The sequence below is a fragment of the Trachemys scripta genome, chromosome 6, assembly GCF_013100865.1.
Source record: "Trachemys scripta elegans isolate TJP31775 chromosome 6, CAS_Tse_1.0, whole genome shotgun sequence".
Lineage (NCBI taxonomy): Eukaryota > Metazoa > Chordata > Testudines > Emydidae > Trachemys > Trachemys scripta.
The window spans coordinates 128591587-128615103 of record NC_048303.1 but is presented as its reverse complement, the minus strand read 5'-3'; the positions used below and the strand labels follow the sequence as shown (position 1 = coordinate 128615103).

General features: G+C 46.8%; 1 protein-coding gene across 6 annotated transcripts in view; it reads left to right on the top strand.

Annotated features, from left to right (window-relative positions):
* APTX (aprataxin) overlaps positions 1–23517 on the top strand; it is a 39044-nt gene extending 15527 nt beyond the window's left edge. For 5 of the 6 annotated variants that reach the window (XM_034773075.1, XM_034773072.1, XM_034773073.1 and 2 more), the window contains 5 exons: positions 2283–2618; positions 6135–6194; positions 16512–16738; positions 22702–22805; positions 23165–23517. In XM_034773075.1, coding sequence (XP_034628966.1) covers positions 2283–2618; positions 6135–6194; positions 16512–16738; positions 22702–22805; positions 23165–23319 — 882 coding nt within the window. In that variant the 3' untranslated portion in view covers positions 23320–23517. The remainder of the gene's footprint in view (positions 1–2282; positions 2619–6134; positions 6195–16511; positions 16739–22701; positions 22806–23164) is intronic. The other variant, XM_034773074.1, reaches the window with a different exon arrangement.

The window sequence follows — 23517 nt, the reverse complement described above, 5'->3', positions numbered from 1 at the left end:
ATAGGCAGTTGCCGCTGAAGATGGCACTTAGTGCAAGTTTCACTGTATACGAGGATTGCTTCTGGCCTGAAGGAAGTGCAGTGCTAGGGTGCCAGGGAATAGTCTTTAAACAGAACATGGTTCAGGATGGAAAGTGATGAAAATTTTATTCAGCTGAAAATTTAGGGCATTATAATTTAGCAGAGTATCCTGGGATTCCAGCTGAAACTTGAGAAGGGCTAAAACCTCTACTCATGCAGACTGCCTGGGGCTCCAAGTTATAGTGCCATTGTGTGGACATTGCAGCTCTCACACAACACTGCAGTGGGTTGAACCCGCCTACCCCTTTTGTCAGGGCTATTTTTAGTGAAAGTCAGGGACAGGTCATGGGCTTCTGTGAATTCGTATTTATTGCCTGTGACCTGTCCAAGACTTTTTTACTAAAAAATATCCATGACAAACTTAGCCTTAGTTATAACTGACTTAAAGAGGACAATGCTACCTCTAGAGCCACCAGCAGAGCTTCTGGAAGCACTTGAATTTTTAAAACACTTTTTTGGGGAAGAAACACACAAGGATTATATAGATTTGTAAATAGCTATGAAAGAAAAGGTAGGTCAAAGTTTCAGTTTAACTCACCTTGTGAGTGTACCTTTAATAGGGCACTATGAAGAGCATTGCTGAGTTTGCTGATATATGCCAGCAATGCCCCTCTGCTGTGTACGTTGGCCAGACCGGACAGTCTATACACACAAGAATAAATGGACACAAATCTGACATCAGGAATTATTCAAAAACCAGTAGGAGAACATTTCAATCTCCCTGGTCACTCAATAACAGACTTAAAAGTGGCAATTCTTCAACAACAAAAACTTCAAAAACAAACTCCAACATGAAACTGCAGAACTGGAATTAATTTGCAAACTTGACACCATCAAATTAGGCCTGAATAAAGACTGGGAGTGGATGGGTCATTACAAAAACTAATTTTACCATACTAATTTCCCCCTACTGTTACTCATACCTTCTTGTCAACTGTTTGAAAGGGGCCACCCTCATTACCACTACAAAAGTGATTTTTCCTCCCTTGGTATTCTATTGTTAATTGAATTGCCTCGTTAGACTGACCCCCCCACTTGGTAAGGCAAGTCCCATCTTTTCATGTACTATACACCTGCTACTGTATTTTCCACTCAATGCATTGGGTGAAGTGGGCTGTAGCCCACGAAAGCTTATGCCCAAATAAATTTGTTAGTCTCTAAGGTGCCACAAGTACTCCTTGTTATATTTTTTCATTGTTTTTTTTTATTTGAAATATTTGTAACATGGGGCCCAGTTCTGCCCATGGCATTACTCCTGTGTAACTGAGGGCAGCATTAGGCCTGTCGTAGTTGTTCTCACACCTATTTGGAATGGCAATATCTTCTCACAGAGCTAGTCACCAATGAAATAAACCAGCTTATGCTAAGAATCTTCCAAAGATGCCATGCAGTTGGAGCACAGTAAAACAAATATCACTATAAAGGAGACTGATCAGAAAGTACAATTGTTTGGAACCAAGGTGCTGGTTTCTGATGCTGAATATTGGAGTCAGACTTGATGCAGCTGCTATTTATTTATTTTCTAAGCACCTAAAAGTATGCCAAAGGCCTTAAAACCAGGTGAAGACACATCTCGATCCTGCAGCCAGTATCGCTAACATGGACCCTGTACCCATGTGGAACTGACCTCATGGGGGTCATGGGTTCCGTGGCAGTGTGAGGTCAAGGCCAGTACAGTTAATGTGGACCCTGTACCAATGTGGGACCAGCTCCATTGAGGTTAGAGGGGCTTATGGCAAGGCTGGGTCACAACCAGCTCCACCAACCTGTACCCATGTAGGATCCCAGTGTGGCTGCATGCTTTGGTGGGGTCACAGCCAGTGCCACCAACCCAGAGCCCAGTGGGGTGCAGGGCTTCATGGTGGTATGTGGTCCCAGCCAGCTCTGCTAACCCAGACGCTGTTCCCATGTGGGATCCCATTAGGCTCATTAGGGCTTCATGCTGGTGCAGGTTTGTTCTAGCGGTTCTGATTGCAGGATGAGGCTCTAAATCTATACCTCCAACCCAATTTTTGATTTGCATTAAAATGGGCCAGTATGTGGAGCGGGGTGGAGGAAATGCCATGTACTCTTCTGTCTCTGCGTTGCAGGGACAGGGGTGTCTTAGAACAGTTTGGAGTAGTTGGGTTTTAGTATATCTGAATTTAGGGTCTATACTTGTATGCCAATTCCTACATTGTGCTTTTTTCTGATTATCCAAAGATGGGAGTTAACCCAGCCAGTGTTGATTTGGTGGATATTGGGAAGGATGAAGAAGTGAAGCTGAAGCCAGGACAGGTTCTACATCTTGTGAATAAACTTTACCCCTATACTATACAATTCTTGGAAGTCACAGGGGTGTCTGGCGCACGAGCAGAAGGGAAGACAAAAGCAAACAAGAGGCCATACATAGACTCTGGGAATAGTAACATGAAAAACATGTCTGAAAAAAGTATGAAAATGGAGCAACCAGACTTGCAAGATGGTAGTTCAAGCTGCAAGCCAAACAATACCAGCAGTTCTTCCTCCTCTCCCCATGACAGCTCTTCCAGCCACAAGGTGAGCAGTAGAATACCCTGCCCTAGCACGCCCATCATTGCCAGCACTCGTGGAGCTGCACTGATGCTACGGCAATTGTGGGAGAACATCAAAAGCTCTTCCGTGTAGACTGAGCCTCAGTGTAGTCAGTCAAATCAGCTGACTGTAGAGCAGAAACCAGTTCTACTTGAGTGACTCCTGTTCGCATGGAAAACCCAACATAGCTTTGGGGGAGGAAGCTGAATTCCCTTCTGGCTTGTACATCAGCCACGGAATTGCTAACTAAGGCTTCGATCCTGCAGTCTGATCTACCTGGGCGGACCCCTACTGAAATCAGTGGGGCTTCACATGGGTGCACCCAGCTGCCCGCAGCAGACTGCGGGATCAGGACTTTGGTTCCAGCTGCAAAGAACCTTGTTGGTGGGTGATGGTGTGAGCCAGAAGAGCTCAGCTTGACTCTGATTTTATGGTGGATTTGCGGGGTTGGCAGCTAGGAAATCCATTGTTTCTCTTGGAAATAGAGGAGATTTGACCTGGAAATAGCGAGTGGGAGCCAATGAAACCCCTTGATCTTTTCCCAGTCACTTTTCAGAGTAGCACACTTAAATTAAGCATCCATCACATACCAAAAAACTATGTTAAAAGAATGGGAGTTTGTCCCTGCCTCTGCCCTCTCACTGAAACCAAACTTTCCAGAGGTCGCCACTAACTCTGTGTTCCTCGTTTTCTGGGTGCCATACTTGGGGCCTGTTTTTTTTTTCCCCCACAAGACCTAAGCACTTCTACTGGCAGGAGCACAGGGCTGGGAGACAGGGCTGTGTTCTTCTAATCCTGGCTTTGATACTCATTCACTGTGTGGCCTTGGGCTACTCACTTTGCCTTTGTTTCAGTTTCTCCATCCATAAAATAGACACAGTGGTTCTCAAACTGTGGGTTGGGACCCCAAAGTGGGTCCTGAACTAATTTTAATGGGGTCACCAGGTCTGGCATTAGACTTGCTGAAGCCTGCGCCCCACCGCCTGGGGCAGCTAAGCTTGGGCTTTGTCCCCCTGCCCAGGGCAGTGGGACTCTGGTGGGCTCAGGCTTCTGTCCCCCATCCTGGGGTCGTGTAGTAACTTTTGTTGTAAGAAGGGGGTTGTGATGCAATTAAGTTTGAGAACCTCTGAAAGAGCAGTAATGCTTACACACTTGCCTCATGAGGGGGTTATGAGTAGGGTTACCATATTTGAACATTGAAAAAAGAGGACACTCCATGGGGCCCCGGCCCCGCCCCAACTCCGCCCCTTCCCCTCCCCCGGTCCCACCCCTTTCCCCACCCCCGGCCCCGCCCAACTCCGCCCCTTCCCTGCCCCCATTCCAACCCCTTCCCCAAAGTCTCCGCCCCCTCCCCTGAGCACCCCACATTCCCCCTCCTCCCTCCCAGCCACACGAAACAGCTGCACCAATTCTAAAGTCAGGCACTCCACTAGTATAGACTCCCATGACTTTAATGAAGCTGCTCAGTGGAGGATCTGCCCCGGCGCTCAGTTTTTGGGAGCGGTCAGGACACGCAGCTCACACTGTTCTGTTTCCCAGCTCCCCAGATGCCTTGGAGCACCCAGTTCTCCTCCCTGCCCGGTAAAATCCCGGACATTTTGAGCTATTTAATTCTTTAATTCTAAAACGTAATTCTTTATATGTAGTGAACTTTGTATTTTCGTTTTGGCATTGTGTTTGCTCCTAGGATCAGGGGCAGCCAGGGTCTCCACGTGCTGGGCCCGCCACAAGCCAAGCTCAGAGGCTCCCATTGGCTGGGAAAAGCTCCAATGGGAGCTGTCGGAGCCAGCCCCCCTGCAAGCCCTGCCCCCGCAGCTCTGATTGGGCAGGTATTTCGCAGTGATCCACCACACTGCTGTGTCTCATCACAAATGGGGAGCTGAGTGCCATACAGCACACCCCAGCCCCAGGAGCTCTGATCCACTTGCAGGCAAGGCAGCCCGATGCCCATCGCAGCCAGAGCTCTGATCCCTCTGCACACTCCTGCCTTTTTCACACTGCCCTCCCCTCCTCCCCCACCACAGTCAGTGCTTTTTGGCGACTCCCCGGAGCAGCTCCCCCAGCGCTGCCCCCCACCTGTGCAATCAGCGGCGCATGGTACTCCCAGCTTTGCCGGCATCCCTGGCTTACCTTAGAGCAGGCTCTGGCGACTGCTGCTGCTCCCTGACTCTTCGGCTCTGTTTAAGAGCCAAGCTGCCCTAGTGCTACCGGCTTCAGGCACTTCTCCTACCTGGGCTCCACCTGAGCTGCTCCTCCCAGCTCAGACTGTAAGAGCCGAGCTGCTGGCTTCAGGCAGCCCTCCCCTACCTCAGGACCCAGAGCTGGCTGGACACGTCCCTTCCCCAGCTCCAGCCGAGCTGCTCGGCTCCGCCCCCTCAGACTTACAGAGCAGAGCTGCAGGAGCCAGCGTTACCGGCTTCAGGCAGCCTCCCCCCCTGCCTCGGGACCTTGCACCGTGGGAGCAGCTCAGCTGGAGCCGGGTAGGAGAAGTGCCTGGCTGGGGGCTCGGGGTCCGGAGGCTGCCCGAAGCCAGTAGCGCTTGCTCGGGCAGCTTGGCTCTGTAAATCTGAGAGAGGAGGAGTGGAGCAGAGCCACAGGGGGAGAGGAAGTGCCGGCCATTTTCCCGGACATGTGTGGCTTTTCAGCAATTCCCCCCGGACGGGGGTTTGATTGCTGAAAAGCCGGACATGTCCGGGAAAAAGAGGATGTATGGTAACCCTAGTTATGAGGGTTAACTTGATATCTGTGCCATGTTTTGAATATATAGAGTGCTATAAAATGCTACATATTCAGAAAAAAATCAGGCCCAAGTGTCTCAAACCGGGCACCCAGTCATTGAGCGACCCAAAGTTAGTAGAGGTTTTTGCTAACATTGGCGTAATCTCTCAGTGCCTGAGCACTGTCTGTTTAAAAAACCACAACTCACCCACCCTAGCCCATATTGTTGTTGAAGCTACATATTAATGTGTGTGAGGTTAAGATGTTATGGTAATGGGTGCAATAGAAATGAAATTAAAGTGTTGCATTCAGTAGAGGGTTTGAATGGTGACATAGAGCAAGGCTGGGGCCATCCACTGAATGACAAATACACAAAGAAATATTAATGGCTGCCTTGTTCCCAGAGCACCATCTATCCTGTGCATTGAATGTTGCAGAGTCCTGTAGAAAAATGGCCTGTGATCATGTAATTAAGGGCTGTGTCATAATGCAGATGTATAAGAGGGCCAAACTAAACTTGCCTGGGTAACTCTAATTCTGGAATTTCCCAACTGAAAATGTTTTACTTTGCAAACTTTACTTAAAAAAAAGGTTTAAAAGAAATATTTCCTCATTTTTTAAAAAAGAAAATACAAATACATACCTGTGTTAAAATGGTATCAGCAAAGCAATATTGGAGTTATAATAAAAATTATTTAATTGAAGACTTTGGATTCTGCTTAAATATCATTAGATTTTTTTTTTTAATTTCTTCTGAAAGTGCCTATTCTATTTATACTCTAGGAACATTTAGGACATTGGAGTCAAGGTCTGAAGATCTCTATGCAAGACCCAAAAATGCAGGTGGGAATGATCCACACTATACTTGGAATAATTTACCAATCCACATTCAATGAGCATTCCATTCAGAATGCTGTTGAGCCAACTGCATGTTACAGTACATGCACATTTGGTAATTTTATGTATCTCAACCTGTTTTCTAGATGCATTAGTCCTTTTCCATCAGGCCAGCAGGAGACCTCTATAACCTTGGAGAGCCATTGTTAATATGATGCTCCCCAATTGCTTTTCTTAACACCTGTGGTTAAGGAGAGGTAGATTCTGTGACCCAATTAACAAAAGAGCGTGTGGGTGGAATTTCATGGAATCCAAGAACGCTGTGACAGTCATGTCCTCTAGCACTAGAGTTTCCTCTGTTATGGTCACTTGGTTTCATTTATAGCTTTGTGCATAAAGCATGTATCACTTGCTTCAACATCTGGATCCAAAAAAATAAATCTGAAATGCAATCACAATACCATGCTTAGAGCAGGCACTTATGAGACCCAGGGACTAATTAGGAGAGGTCATTGGGCTGTTAGGTTGACCAGTTGTGTCCCCTGGGTCCTCCAAGGTTCTGGACCCACATTGGCTGGTGAAGAAATGAGACACTGTATTAGTGCCGTAAACTTTATTAAAACACAAAAACTAACAAAAATAAAACCAAGAAAGCTTAGCTTCGGTGATAGGTTATCATCAGTAATATTAAACTAAACTAGAAATAAAGCATTATCACTATCCAATCAAAATCAGATCAAGACTAAACCAAATTAGTCTAAATATTAAATTACAGTTAACTAATCAAATTAGCACCAAAAATAATCAGACTTTATAGTCTAAAAAGGTGGATCTCGTTTTTGTTATAAATCAAAATCCAATCAAATTGATAATTGGAGTGTTTAAGTATCATAATACTGTACCTGTTGCCTAATGTCTGAACCAGTGTCTCTTCAAACTTCAACTCTTATGTGGTGGTGGCTACCCTCCCTCCCTCCCCCCACCTCCCGAGGTATTATCATGCAGACTATAGCAGAGTGCTTTTGATAAGCAGAAGTTTGACTACTCTTATTAGCTGAAACAACAGATGATGATCTTGAGTCTCAAGACTTTGTCACAGATCACACTTTGAGTAATTACACAATAAGTAATTTTATGAGATGGAGACTGGAATCTCCATCTTGATGGAGGAAAATTACTCTAGCAAGATGAAACCTAGGTAGCCCCCTGGCCTCTAGGTGTGCAAGAGGGTGAAGATCCAGTATTTCTGAGCCCATTCATAGACAAGAATTTGCTCACATCCCAGCCAACCATAAACAAATGCCTGAGTGGGTGAATAGTTGGACTTTGCACTAGGTCCTGAAGTTCAACCATCTTGGGAACGCCAGCAAGGTGGGTGCGATCAGGTGAAAGACAATCTTGGTGGAAGGTCCTTGGAAGACAGTGGCTTCCTGCTCCTTCTGAGACCTTCCCAGCTGAATTACCTGGAGTTGCCCCTACCATTAGACCAGGGAAGGAAAGGGCTGGCTGGCACTGACTGGTGCCTTTCGGCTAAAAGGAGTTGCAGGTGGGTGTTTCCCAAAATATTATGGAATACAGCATAGGAGAGCGCTGCTAGGATCATAGCTGCTTTAGTTTGGACTCACTTATTCTAGTATTTCGCCCTCTTGACATCATATAAATTTCCCCTCACTTTGCTGTTCTCAGCCAGAGGAAGATTTGCCAAACAGACTTGGATTTTGACCCCCTTCGGTTATATGATTCTACTGCATCAAGAGAATGAGTTCTAGCAGAAGCCTGGATAGTTTGTTCGTGGATCACTTACCTCACAAATGCAAGTCTTTCTCCATATGGAAGAAAACAGCTATTTCAGTGCTGATTCATACCCTAAGCAAGTGGCTGAGAATATTGTGTTGATAATCAGGATACCTTACCCAGAAAAGGATAAAGCGTTGTTAAAACTGCTACACAATTAAACAGCTAATTGTTGTTTGAGGTTTTACATCAGATTATTGCTGGTTCACTTGCTTTGTAACCACAATTAAAACCACTTAACTTTTTTATTAAATTCAGCCCATATCTATGCTACTAACTCAAGTTATGTCGACATACAGCCGCCGCAGTCAGTAAATCATTTGTGCGTGTGCATACTTGGCTCCTTGCGTTCATAGGCACCAACTTCCCTTCTGCCCCATGTGCGCTTGACCCCTGGCCCCACCCTCGCTCCACCCCCTTTCCCCAAGTCCCTGTCCCGCCTCGTTACCGCCTCCTCCCCGGAGCGTGCCGCGTCCCCACTCTTTCCCCCCCCCCCTCCCCGAAAGTCCTAAGCGCCACCAAACAGCTGTTTGGCGGCGGGCAGGAAGCCCTGGGAGGGGGAGAAGCAGGGACGCGGTGCACTCGGGGGAGGAGGTGGGGGTGGAGCACCTGCTAATTTTCCCCGTGGGTGCTCCAGCCGTGCAGCACCCATGGAGTCGCCGCCTATGCTTGTGTTAATGGTGCGTATACTCACCAGGAGCACTTGTATCGATGCAGGATGAGGTGCACTATGGGTGAGTATTCCACTGTGCAACTTGCCACCGTCCAGTGCACTGTCTTTTGGCAATGCATGATGGGGCCAAAGCAAGTCAATTGGGATGACTGGAAGCATGGGGTCAACTTTTCAGTTTGCAGCTGTCTCCATCCCTTAATGTGATCTATATCCCATGATTTTTGCACCTTTTTTTTCAAAATCCCACAAACCCATGTGACATGGAGTCTGCGTAGCTCTGCACTACTGTCATGACTGTTGCAAGAACAGGGTGCAACATCCTGCAGTATTTGCAAAGCTGAAAGAAGAGATGCGGGGAACATGATGATTCCTTGGAGGACAGATTGCTGTGGGACATAGCAAGACCTGATTCAAGGTGGTGGTTGGTGGTCACGGAACAGCTGCAAGATGGTGGAGCGCTGGTTCTGGGCCTCAAAAACAAGCACTAACTGGTGGGATCACATTATTATGTAGGTTTGGGATGATGAGCAATAGCTGCAGAACTTGTACAAGTCCACATTCTGGATATGTGTGCCAAACTTGTCCTAGTCCTCCAGTGCAGGGACACCAAAATGAAAGCTGCACCAACAGTGGAGAAACGAGTGGCGATCGCACTGTGGAAACTTGCAACGCTGGATTGCTTCCAATCAACTGGGAATCCATTTGAAGTCAGGAAATCCACTGCAGGGGCTGTTGTCATGCAAGTGTGCAGGGCCATTAATCGCCTTCTACTATGTAGGACTGACTCTCTGCAACGTGCAAGACATAGTGGATGAATTTGCAGCTGTGGGGTTCCCGAATTGGTGTGGAGCAATAGACGGCACTAGCCCACCTTGCCACAGAGTACATTAACAGAAAAAGCCTACTTTTCTATGGTTATGTAAGTGCTGATGGATCACTGGGGATGCTTCATCTACATCAGTGTGGTGGACTGGTCACAGAAGGTGCATGACACTCACCTCTTTAAGGACCCAGGACTGTTCCGAAAGCTGCAAGCAAGGACTTTCCTTCCCAACAGGTAGATTACCATTGGTGATGATGAAATGCTGATAGTGATCCTGAGCAACTCAGCCTACCCCTTCTTCCCATGGTTCACGAAGCCGTACAATGGACACCTTGACAGCACCAAGGAGCACTTCAACTACTGGCTCAGGAGGTGCAGAAAGACAGTCAAATGTGTTTTTGGTCATTTGAAGGGTTGCTGGCATTGTTTACTCACAAGATTGGACCTCAATGAGAAAAATATCCCAATGGTCATAACTGCCTGCAGTGTCCTGCATAATATCTGTGAAGCAAAGAGGGAAAACTTTCCGTGGGGTGGAGGGCAGAGGTGGAGCATCTGTCTGCTGAATCTGAACAGCCAGATACAAGGCCATTAAAAGAGCTCAACGTGGAGCTGTACAATTCAGGGAAGCTATGAAAGAGCATTGTAACTGTGAGCCAGAGTAGTGTACAGTATAGTCGTGTGCTCCACCTGGCTCTGCTCTTTTGCAGCCCACTATGAATCATGTGGTAAATTCTGTGTGTGTATATACGGGAATATAACATTGTTAATGCATCCTTTGATTTTGTTTGTGAATGATCTTCTGCACAGTAACAAGTAATTGGACGCTTTTAGAACTGCTGAGTACCAGCCACTATATGTTGAGAACTAATAAAGAAGAATTTTGTTCTGAGTAACAGAATTTTATTCTGTAACAAAATCTGCTTTGGTTCAGGACAGCGTTTAAGACTTTGCTGTCTGGACAGGCTGCTGAATAAAGGACCAGCAGCCTGACTTCTCCAAGGCTATGTCATCCACAGCTTAGTTCTCAGTGGTTGCAGATGACAGAACAAGGAGTAATGGTCTCAAGTTACAGTGGGGGAGGTTTAGGTTGGATATTAGGAAAAACTTTTTCACTAGGAGGTTGGTGAAGCACTGGAATGGGTTACGTAGGGAGGTGGTGGAATCTCAATCCTTAGAGGTTTTTAAGGTAAGGCTTGACAAAGACCTGGCTGGGATGATTTAGTTGGGGATTGGTCCTGCTTTGAGCAGGGGATTGGACTAGATGACTTCCTGAGGTCTCTTCCAACCCTAATATTCTATGATTCTGACTGATTGGACTGTGCTGGAGTTAAAAACAGGTCCTGGCTTGCTGCGTAGCTGGATCCCCTGGTTGTCTGTCTCCCATCCTCCTTTTCCTCACAGTTCATGGCAGGGGCCTGTGACTTTGGCTTCTTGGATGAATCCATGGTGCTGTTGGGAGTGGTGGAGTCTCCACTGAATAGGGCATTCAGCTCTTTGTAAAAGCGGCAGGTCTGTAGCTTGGCACCAACTTGATTGTTGAAGGCCTTTCTGGCCTTCTGATGTGCCTGCCGCAGCAACTTGGTTTTCACACAACACTGCTGCTGGTCCCTGTTGTAGCCCTTCGGAACCCGGGAGAAATCTGCTTGTAAATAGCCACGTTTCTAGGGCAGGTTCTGAGCTGTGCCCTGCACAGCCTCCTTTCCCCACAGGCCCAGGAGATCCAATATCTCTTGTCTACTCCAGTCAGGAGTGTGTCTGAAGCGTGTAGCTGGCATGGTCAGCTGGACAGTTGCACTCAACAATGGAGAGATGCTAGGTGTGCTCACCAAGCCAGGCAGCCAGGAAAGAGAAGTTCAACAATTTGCAGGGCTTTAAAGGGGAGGGTTCTTCTGGTCTCCATGACGGCTTGCCAGTGGAGTTCACAATGATGACCAGAGTGTTCAGTGTGGGGCATTGTGGGACAGCTGTTGGAGGACAGCTACAGTCGCCCTAAGTAATGTAGCGTCTGCACTCACACTGTCGACCCAAGAGGATCAACTTTGGCTCTATGCCGCTCTTGGAGGTGGTGTTAAGTTGGGGTAAAAGGGCACTTACATCCACAGGAGCCATATTTAAATGTAGACATGTGCACAACAAGCTGATGCAAGGCAGGTTTTGTTGACCTTGTTAACTTTGTAGTGTAGACCAGGCCTCCCCGATAAAGAAAGGAAACAGTTAAAGTACCTGAAACTTAAAAAGTTGAGTAAAAGTTTATTTTAACAATTTTTCTGATTCCTTTTTTCATTTGTTGTATAGAAATTTTTATTGGGCAAAATCTCTGCTAGCCAGCTTTGGGTGGTGTTAAAGATGGCATTATCTGTCCTAGTTGCAGGAAAGAGAGCCAGTTTTTTACAGTCTTGAGTTGTTGAACTTTGATTCTGTTTCCTTTAACCCAAAGCCAGGAAGATGTACACACAAGTATAAGAGGAGGATAGCAGGGATGGAAAACCAAGCCTGTCTCCCTGGCAGCCTCACTGCAGGGAGGGCAAAGACACAGCATGCAATCTTACTAGCCACTTCAAGACCTGGCAAGCTCTTACCAGGGTCGGGCTGGCTGGCCTCTGTTCACAGCAGGGTTGTAAAGGTGGCTTTGTCTTGGTTGGCCAAGCCAGACTCTGCTTGGGCAGAAGGCAAAGATAGGCAAGAGGAGAAATTAGATGGGGGAGGAAAATGCTATAATAGGGAAGGGGCAACAGTAGGAACTTGAATTTTACATCTCCCCAGGAATTGTGGAGGATTTAGCTGAAGCTGGTGGAGGTGGTGATGTCATTTGTTTCCCCCTTTCTAGTTGGTATGGCTTTAAAGTTCAGGCCAACAAAGAACCGGTGGTATGATGGTAGTTCCCTGGGTCCCAGTCAAGGGAGGAGTCAGTCAGGATGGTGAAACTCACTCCCGCAAGCTGTTGGGTCCACAAGTCTTAGTTATTCAATCCAGCAGCTGCCAATAAGTGATCTCTCCTTCCCACACTAGAAAAGCAGTGCCCAAAAGGGATTGGAACCTCCTCCTACTGGAAGACATGAATATAATTGGAATTGCAGTAGGCCTCTCCTTTTGTTTCTAGAATCCCTTGGCTCATTGGTATGACAATCTGTGACCTCACCAGGAGCCGAGTCACAGGTCTCCCAGCCTGAATGTGCTTCCTTCTCTTTGTATTACAGTCAGTCTAGAGCTTCTGCCTGTTTTATTTAACAGGCTGACTATTCTTTTTAATGACAGGTTTCAGAGTAGCAGCCATGTTAGTCTGTATCCGCAAAAAAGAACAGGAGTACTTGCCATACTCTATCAAAGAAACTGAGGAACCACCTGATCAGCATCCTATACAGCAAACAGAAAAACATCAAGAAAGAGCTCTCCAACTTGGAGACTCTCATAAATAACCAATCCTCCACACAAACGGACTTCGCTAAAATAAGACAGGAGATCTACATTACACACTTCACCTCTGTATAAAGGAAAAAGGACCGTAAACTGTCTAAAATCCTACCTGCCACATGTGGCCACAACAGTGGTACCCCAACCCACCCAGCAATATCGTCAATCTATCCAACTACACACTCAGCCCGGCAGAAGAGTCTGCCCTATCTCGGGGATTCTCTTTCTGCCCTGCCACCCCCACAAACATGATATAGTTCTGCGGCGATCTGAAAGCCTACTTTCGCCATCTCTGACTCAAAGAATACTTTCAAGATAACACTGATCAGCACACTGATACACAGATACCCTCCCACCAACAGCACAAGAAGAAGAACTCCACGTGGACTCCTCTTGAGGGTCGAAATGACAGTCTGGACCTATACATAGAATGCTTCCGTTGACGTGCTCAGGCAGAAATTGTGGAAAAACGACATCGTTGCCTCATAACCTAAGTCGTGCAGAACGCAATGCCATCCACAGCCTCAGAAACCACCCTGACATCATCATCAAAGAGGCTGATAAAGGAGGTGCTGTTGTCATCATGAACAGGTTTGACTACCAAAAGGAGGCTGCCAGACAACTCTCCAATACCAAATTCTACAGGCCACTTCCCTCAGACCCCACTGAGGAATACACTAAGAAACTGCACCATCTACTCAGGACACTCCCTACACTAACACAGGAACAAATCAACCTACCCTTAGAATAACCCTGGTCGGGGCTCTATCTATTACCCAAGATCCATAAACCCGGAAATCCTGGACGCCCCATCATCTTGGGCATTGGCACCCTCACTGAAGGACTGTCTGGCTATGTGGACTCCCTACTCAGACCCAATGCCACCAGCACTCCCAGCTATCTCTGTGACACCACTGATTTCCTGAGAAAACTACAATGCATTGGGGATCTTCCAGAAAACACCATCCTAGCCACCATGGATGTAGAGGCTCTCTACACAAACATCCTGACACCTTGTATTCCATCTGTGTGTGCAAACAGTATCCCTGATGATGCCACAGCGCAACTGGCTGCTGAGCTCTGTGACTTTATCCTCACACACTATTTCAAATTTGGTGACAATATATACCTCCAGACCAGTGGCACCGCTATGGGCACCCGCATGGCCCCACAATATGCCAACATTTTTATGGCTGACCTGGAACGCTGCCTCAGCTCTCGTCCACTCATACCCCTTCTCTACCTACGCTACATTGATGACATCTTCATCATCTGGACCCATGGGAAGGACACTCTGGAAAAATTTCAGCACGATTTCAATGGCTTCCACCTCACCCTCAACCTCAGCCTGGAGCAATCTACACGGGAGGTCCACTTCCTAGACACCACGGTGCAAGTAAGCGATGGTGACGTTAACACCACCCTATACCGAAAACCCACCGACCGCTATGCCTACCTTCATGCCTCCAGCTTCCATCCCGGACCCACCACACGATCCATTGTCTACAGCCAAGCACTGAGATACAATCATATATGCTCCAACCCCTCAGACAGAGACCAACACCTACAACATCATCACCAAGGATTCTCAAAACTACGATACCCGCATGAGGAAATAAGGAAGCAGAGCCAGACGTGTACCCAGAAGCCTCCTACTGCAAGACAAGCCCAAGAAAGAAACCAATAGAACTCCACTGGCCATCACATACAGTCCCCAGCTAAAACCTCTCCAACGTATCATCAGTGATCTACAAACTATCCTGGACAATGATCCCTCTCTTTCACAGACCTTGGGAGGCAGGCCAGTCCTTGCCCACAGACAACCTGCCAACCTTAAGCATATTCTCACCAGCAACCACACACTGCACCATAACAACTCTAACTCAGGAACCAATCTATGCAACAAACCTCGATGCCAACTCTGCCCACATATCTACACCAACACCACCATCACAGGACCTAACCAGATCAGCTACAACATCACCAGTTCAGTTCATCTGCAAATTTGACACCATCAGCTCAGGATTAAACAAAGACTGTGAATGGCTAGCCAACTACAAAAACAGTTTCTCCTCCCTTGGTGTTCACGCCTCAACTGCTAGAAGAGGGCCTCATCCTCCCTGATTGAACTAACTTCATTATCTCGAGCCTTACTCATTCTTGCTTGCACATTTATACCTGTCCCTGGAAATTTCCACTACATGCATCCGAAGAAATGGGTATTCACCCACGAAAGCTCATGCTTCTATAGGTCTGTTAGTCTATAAGGTGCCACAGGACTCTTTGCTGCTTTTACAGATCCAGACTAACACGGTTACCCCTTTGATACAGGAGTACTTGTGGCACCTTAGAGACTAACAAATGTATTTGCGCATAAGCTTTTGTGGGCTACAGCCCACTTCTTTGGATGCATCTTTTTAAATCTCTCACCTGCTTTGGACAACTAAAAATACAAGCCTCTGCACAACATTGTGGTACTTGCTTTCTGTTTGACAAGCAATAAATGGCAAATTTCTGTTGGAGCATCCTCTGCTGAAATGTTTGATGAAAGGATTCCTTCACCCTCCAGAAATGTGTCCCACGCAGCCAAGCGATCTCAGTCTGACTTCAGGAAATATAGAGACTTCAGGGAGTTAGGGATATGTTTTCTACATCCTCTCCTTGCAAGTGGCTTTCTGGGTGAAATCACCTTAGCTGGGTAAGTGAGCACCAAAGGCATTGACAGCTTTTTGCCTCTTCATTACTTCTGTTAAAGCAAGGTGGTCATTAGTCTCCTCCTAGAACGTTTGCTGAATGCAGTCTCTGAGCGCGTCTGCTGCAGCCTAGTGGCTCCTTACCTTAGGTGGCCAATCTGCATAAATCAAGATTGGATGTTTCTCTAAAAGATCCGTTCTAGTTCAAAGGAATTATTGTGGGGCAGTTCTCTGGCCTGTGTTATACCGGAGGTCAGACTAGATGCTCATAGTGCTCCCTTCGGGCCTTGGCATTTATAGATCTATAAACCAGATGTGGAAAGGCCTGTTTGTTATCTCACTGCAAATGCAAGTTTTTGTAAATTATCTTGGTTATGCTACCTGCAGAGAAGTGCCCAGAGGGTGGGATATATTGATCCAAATACTTCACCGGTTGTAGTAAAATGTGTTGAGTATGGCTTATAGGTGACTTATATAGTCAAATAGAAATCTCAAGACTCTTTCCACCACTGTCTCTCAGATAAGTGTTTATTGCTTCGTAATCAGTCAATGTGGATCTCTGGAGGTATGTTTATGATGGGGGGGGGGGGGGGGGGGAAATAGTGTACTTAACAGTCACTGGAGAGCTCCAAATGTATTTTCTCCACAGATCCATACTCACCCTTCCTCCATCCCTGCTTTGGAAATAAGGAGTAAGTTTAGCCCTGCCTTGTTTCAGAGATGCACTCTGTACATCTGTATGTACATTGGCCCCATACCATACTAACTGCTTTTGAATGGTTCTGCGACACTAGCATGGAGCATATAAGTGTGGATTAGTGAAGCCAAATATTTGGATAATTCAAGTTGATTATTTTTATTAATGATGTTCCAGGAAACCCCAGTCAATGGTAAATAACCTTGATTTTTCTCTCTCTCTCTACTAGGTTTACAAAGATGAAAGGGTTGTAATCATTAAGGATAAATATCCCAAAGCTCGTTACCACTGGCTAATCTTACCGTGGGACTCCATCTCCAGTCTAAAATCAGTAACAAAAGAGCATCTTGAATTACTAGAACACATGCATGCTGTTGGGGAAAAGCTGATCCAACAATGCCTGGATAAAGATAGCTTGGAGTTCAGATTGGGTTACCATGCAGTTCCCAGCATGAGGTAAGGCTAGATTGTTCAGCCAGTTTTATTTCGGTTATCTGCTGGAGGTGGTATCGATTTCATGCCTATATAGCCAGGTTGTGTACTGGACTCGAGCCTTTTTGATTTACTGAGATAAGGCCTTATTTTGAAAATTTGCAAAATGAAATTCTCTTGATTTATGATGTGTTTGTGTCTCGAGAAACAGGAATGTTGGATGTCATTAAGAGGTGTAGAGTCTGCAACATAACGATCCAGACCATTTAAACCAGGGGTTCTCAAACTAGGAGTCGGGACCCCTCAGGGGTTACAAGGTTATTACATGGGGGGTCGCGAGCTGTCAGCCTCCACCCCAAACCCCACTTTGCCTCTAGCATTTATAATGGTGTTAAATATATTAAAAAGTGTTTTTAATTTATTAGGGGGGTCGCACTCATAGGTTTGCTATGTGAAAGGGGTCACCAGTATGAAAGTTTGAGAACCACTGATTTAAACCATATAAAAGTTAAACAGGTGGTATTAGCTATCCTTTATTAGTCTCAAGATTTTTTTTTTTTTTGCTTACTCAGAAATATATAATCACATCTTTAAAAGTAAGTAGAAAATTTTTATAAGAAAATGGAAACTTTTTATTTATCTTCTAGAAGTCAGAAGTAGACTTTTCTTTGAAGCCTACATGAAGGCTTGCTCTCATAACACTGGTAAAAATTGGAGCAGAGTGGTGAATGTTCCAGTTTATGGTGCAGACTGGTTCTTTGAGTAGATTTAGCCATGTATGCACCTAGCACGTCCGAGCTGCAGAATTTTGCCTAGCAGTACTAAGAGGGGGCAGCACTTGCATCTTGTGGCCATAGCCGTTCCCCATGCTACATGATGTGACACCACCTCGACCCCCCCTTAGTTCGTTCTTACTGTCTGTCCCTGGCTGGAATGGGAGTGCTGTGTAGTTCTTAACCTCACAATTCCTCATCCGTTGACTTAGTTGCATATAGTTAGTTGGTACCCTTAGTATTAGTGTTAGCGTTAGCTGGTTTAGTAAAGTGTTTTCCCTGGTGATACCCTCACCAGGATTTAAATGTCTGTTTTGTGTGGGTGTGGGAAATCCCCAACAATGACCCTCACACAAGGTGCTTGCTCTGCTTAGGCGAGGCTCACGTCAAAGAGTGGTTTTCAATTTTGTAAATTGTTCACAAAATGGACTCAAGTGGCTAGAGACTTTTGCCTGAAGCAGAGCCGTCTCAAGCAGGCCACGAGGCCTGTTTCAGTACCAAGGCCTACGTCACATCAGAGGTTGCCATCAGCGAGTGGTACCGGCTCATGCTCTGGAGCCACTGCCTCTCCAAAGAGGTGTAGAAACCTCTCTCCTTTGAACGCGCCAAAGAAAAGCTCTCAAGACCAAGCGTGACCACTCCAGATCTTAAGGAGACTCTTCTTACTCCTCCAGGAAAGGTATGGCTACTGCTGGCACGCGGGATGGAGCATCTGTTCAACCACTCCCTAGTACCACATGGGGATGTGAGAGGCCCAGTATCACTGACTCTGGTTCCGGCACCAGGGCGTCCGTTGAGTCCGGTGCTGACATTGACGGTGTCCACATCAGCAGCATATCAGGTGGCAGCGATGTTGGACCTCCTGTGCCTTTCCATCCCGAGCTCTGATTTGGTTCAGGACTTCTCCAAGGCTATGTCATCGACAGCTTCGCTGTCCGGACAGGCTGCTGAACCTTTGGGTCTGTTGGTACTGCATCCTGATGTTCCCTTACCACCAACTGTGGAACTGAGTCTAGTGCCGGGCTCAGCACAATGGATCTCATTGGCACCAGAAAACTCCTTAGCACCGCTGCATGTTATGCTACTGATCTTATTGTGGTGGCATTCCCTGCTCTCCACCTCTGCACTGTCTGCTGCTTTGGGACTGCTGCTGATTTTGGGACTGATGCCACTCCCAGCACTGGAGACAATGGAGGCATACTGACTGCTGGCTGGGCCGTTTTCACTGTTGGCACAGGTTCCTCCCTTGCTTTGGATGATTGGACCGGTTGCTTGCACTTTGGGTCTGGCTCCAATCACTTGGCCTACACCGGGAACTGTTCTGTTCTTGTAGCAGCATGGATACAGAGATAGGCACTCTTCCTGCAGTCAGGACAGGGGCCCCTGGTCACCTATGCCTTACCCTTATGCCCAGTGACCCCCATGGAACCTGTGGGACACTCCTCGTTCAGAAGTTGCGCTTCTATTCTCACTCCTAGGCAAGATCACCAGGCATGCTGTTGGCTGAGACTCTTGACCCACTGCAAGTTCAGGTACCAGTTGTCCTCCCCTTGTGGAGCCTCTGGAGTTGTCCCATCCAGGTCCACCAGTTCATCAACTGGACCTGTCATTCGCTCAGTTAACTGCCTTTTCATCATCCCTGAACAATTCAGCCGTGCCTGGCTCTTCCTCCACTTCAGTGCCTGAGGACTTCAAGGACTACCGGGACTCTCTGCAGCATCTGGCTGCTTCCCTGGGCATCCAGGTGGAGTTCCTGCAGGAGAACACCCATTAGTTGCTGGACATCCTGCAGTCATCTGCCCTAGGGAGAGTGTCCCTCCCCATTAACGATGCACTCTTAGAGCCTGCAAAGGTTCTTTGGAGCAAACTGGCTTCAATGCTGCCTACAGCGAAGTATTTGGAGAAATGCTACTTTGTCCTGATGCAGGGGTTTGACTCCCGCCCAGATCCTAATTCTTTGGTTGTAACTGCAGTGAATGACAAAGCTCGGCTGGGCAGATTTAAGTCTGCTCCTAAGAATAAGGACTCTAATAGAGTGGACTTAGTGGGTAGAAAGAACTACACCACCTCTTCTTCCCTACAAATGCGGATTGTCAACCAACAGGTATTGTTGTTGTTCAAATACTATTTTGTAAATTGGATGACTGTCTAAATTTACAGACCAGCTGCCTGAAACCTCCAGGGAGGAATTTTGGGCATTTATTGCCGAGGGCTTCTTGGTGCCCAGAACGTTGCTACACTTTTTGTACTAGATGTAGTGAATACTTCAGCCAAAGTGATGGCCTCAGTGGTAACCATGAGGAGGGCACCCTAGCTGCAAAATTTGGGTATTGCTCCAGATGTGCAGCAGGTTATATAGGACTTGCCCTTCAATGGTCAGGTCCTCTTTTCAAACAAAACTGAAATCCTTGGAGGATTCTAGGGCTACTGTATGTTCCTTGGGGGAGTATACACAGGCAGTGCAAAATTGCCAGTATGGTGGTCAGCAGCAACAATCCTGCCTCTTTGGACAATCTTTTCCTCCCCTGAGAAAGTGGAACTACCTCAGAAAGGGGCCTAGGTCCAGGGGCAGAGACATTCAGGTTCTGGGTTCAGCCAGTTGACATGCTGTCCCCAAGCACCCGTTTTGATTCATTTGTCCAGAGCAGCAGTCCAGTCGTGACTTCCGCTACCCTGGTCCCCGCCATTTGGGGACAGGCTAGCTCACTTTCACAATGTTTGGTGCTCAGTTACCACTGCCCACTGGGCCCTAAACACCATCACATTGGGCTATGCTATCCAATTCTCCTGCACCCTGCCTCCCCACTCTCTCTCTTCCTCCTCAGGGACCCTTCTCATGAGATACTGCTCCTCGAGCAGGTCTGGTCGCTACTGGCTTTGGGAGTTGTGGATGAGGTCCCTCTGGAGTGCCTGTATTAAGGTTTTTATTCATGGTACTTTCTGGTTCCCAAATCTGGTTCCCTATCCTCAATCTCTGCAACCTCAACAAATATATTAGATATCTCAGGTTCTGAATGGTCCCCCCTCAGCATCCCTCCCCACGTTGACTCAAAACAACTGGTTTGCTGTTCTGGACCTTCAGGACACTTACTTCCATGTGTCGATTCTCCCAAGCTACTGAAGATTTTTCCAATTTGTCATGGTGAACCACCATTTTCAGTGCATATCCTTCCTTTCAGTCTGTCTTCTGCCCACCCCAGGTTTTTACCCAATGTATGGTGGTGGTGACAGCGTACCTCAGGAAGAAGGGGGGAATCCTTATCTTCCCATATCTGGACAAATGGCTACTAAGGGGCAGGTCCAGAGAAGAAGTTTTTTCTCACATACACGTTATGCTGTGCTTACTCAACTCTCTGGATCTAATCCTAGACACTGAAAAGTCAACATTGGTCTCCACTCAGAAAATTGAGTTCATTGGGGCCCTAATAGACTGAGAGTTTGAGAGCATTTTTGCTGACTGACCATTTTCAGATGATTTGGTGCCTTTGTCTCAGTCTGCAGTCTCAACCTTCCATGGCAGTTCGGAAGTGCCCGAGGCTCTTGGGCCACATGTCTGCATTCACTCAGGTGGTTCAATTTGCCAGGCTGCATCTTCGCCACCTTCAAATGTAGCTCAAGAGCAGCCTACTGTCCAACCCTTCACCCTTTGGGCAGTTTGCTCTGCCTCCCTCCATTGATCCTAGACTCCATCCTGGCAGATGGTTCAGGACGTTCCCTTCCTCTGGCCCTTACCGAGGGGTGAAGATCACATAGCAGACTTACCGGTGTGGGGGCCTGGCTCCAGCCGCTGTTAAATTGCTGGGTCCGGGGGCAGCTGCCCCACCTCTTCCCCCCCCCCCCCGCTGGGGGGAGGGCAAAAGGCAGCGCTTTAACGTCGGCTGCATATGGGACTGTACCAGCAGCCACTTCTTACCTGTACTGGCCCACTTTCACCCCTGCCCTTACCCGCTAGGATTGTTGTCACTGATGCCTCCCTCTGGGGTTGCTGAGAGTCCACGGTCTGTGGTGGGGCAGGAAGCTTTGCTCCTGCATATCAATGTGCTGGAGCCTTGGGCCATCACGATACCTGTCACACTTTGCTAGACTGCATCAGGGGCTCAGTGGTTCATGTATTTACTGACCATACAACTGCGATGTATTATTATATAGGCAAGGAGTGTGCTGTGCCAGGAGGCAATGAGGCTGTGGCTGTTCTGCATCGCAGAGTACCACTCTGATAGTCGATCCCTTACCCCACTTCCTGAGAGTGGTGCTTGCGAGTCACTAAGTGGAATGCATGGCTGTATCTACTCAAAGAAGAAATGTTTACTCGTGTAACTGTTGTTTGAGATGTGATGCAGACATGTATTCTACGACCCAGCCTCCATCCCCTCTGCATCTATGGGCATTCGGTGTGAAGGAAGGGTCAAGGCAGCACCACTTTATATAGCCAGAGGAGGGGATACAGTCGTGAGGCGCAAGTGCTGCCCCCTATGGGTACTGTTAAGCAAAATTTCCTGGCTCCGGTGCACTGGGCATGCACACAAATGGAATACATGTCTGTATCACATCTCGAAGAACTACATTTTGTCTTGAGCCTTGACCAAGTCTTTAACCTGGTTACAAAGCACAGTTACGGTCCAGGCTCTGTACTACAAATTACAGCTGGTTTATGGGATGACCTCTGACAACCTGGTTGCAACATGGTGGTTAAATTTGTAGTACAGATAGAGCCAAAGGCTCCGACTCAAATATAAACTTGGGCTAAAGTGCTTTCCTAAGTCCCCCGACGTAATGTTTCCAGCAAAGACGTGTGTGTGTGTGTGTGTGTGTGTGTGTGTGTGTGTGTGTACGCGCGCACACCCCCTCTCCCCACCCTCTCCGCTGAAAGTGTGGCATTCATTGGAATTGCACTATTAGTAATTCTGGGCTGCACTCCTTTCTGCCTCTGAATCACCTTGTTTTATCCTACACCACCTTGTGAGTTGCCTTCCTTGCTAACGCCATCTTCATCAGTGGCTAAGTTAACTCCCGGTGAATTACCATTTACAGCTGTTTGATCCCCACATGTAACTGACCTCCCTGACGAATATGTCCCCAGACATCCCGAGGAGCTGGATCTGGTGAGGGCAGGTGTGAACTTGTGCCACAGTGCTTAGTAGGGAAACACTCTTATCTAGCGAACGGTGGTGTAATTCTTTTGTAAATGTAAAACCATGATTACTTGTGTTTCAGTCAAGTACATCTCCATGTAATCAGCCAGGATTTTGATTCCCCTTGCCTTAAAAACAAAAAGCACTGGAATTCTTTTACTACAGAATACTTCTTAAACTCTCAAGGTAAAGACTTTATAAAATTTACTCCATGATGTATAATTTTATCATTTTCATGTATTTTCAAAGCTAATGTAAATCTTAAACAGTGTGTTAGCAGGACCTTCCACTTTTTTTTAGTTTTGGATATTGGATAACATGGGTTTTCTGATGAAACAAGCACAGCATTTCATTGGCTTATGTTTAACAATGGGTCAGGCTCTTCTAATTCCAGGTGGAATATCTGAAGAAAGAATGTGGAATGTTGGGGTAGAACAATCCTATTCTGCAGTGATAAAATGTTGTATATGTAAAGCAGTGTGCACACACTCTTCATAGTGCTGAGTGCACTTTGTTCTGATACCAGATGTCTTTGTTTCCTTCAGATGTGATAGAGATGGTAAAGACCAAAGGAAAAGTTCTGGTTAAAGATGGGACTTCTGAGCTCCTCAAGTTGCCCCTCAGATGTCATGTGTGCAAGCAACACCAGTCTACCATCCCACAGCTAAAGGAACATCTCAAGAAACATTGGCCAAAGTAATTGTAAAAATCACTCTGAAATCTGATCAGTCTAAGGCTAAAAACAGTCCCCCCAAAACTTTTTGTCAAGTTGCATAGACTTTTGTTTTAGCTGAATTACAATTTCAACACTCGAAAGGTTCCTCGCTAGTACAAACAGCATACGACTGACACTTTTGTAACAACTTTTCAGAAGACAAATAAAGCAGCCTCAAGATCA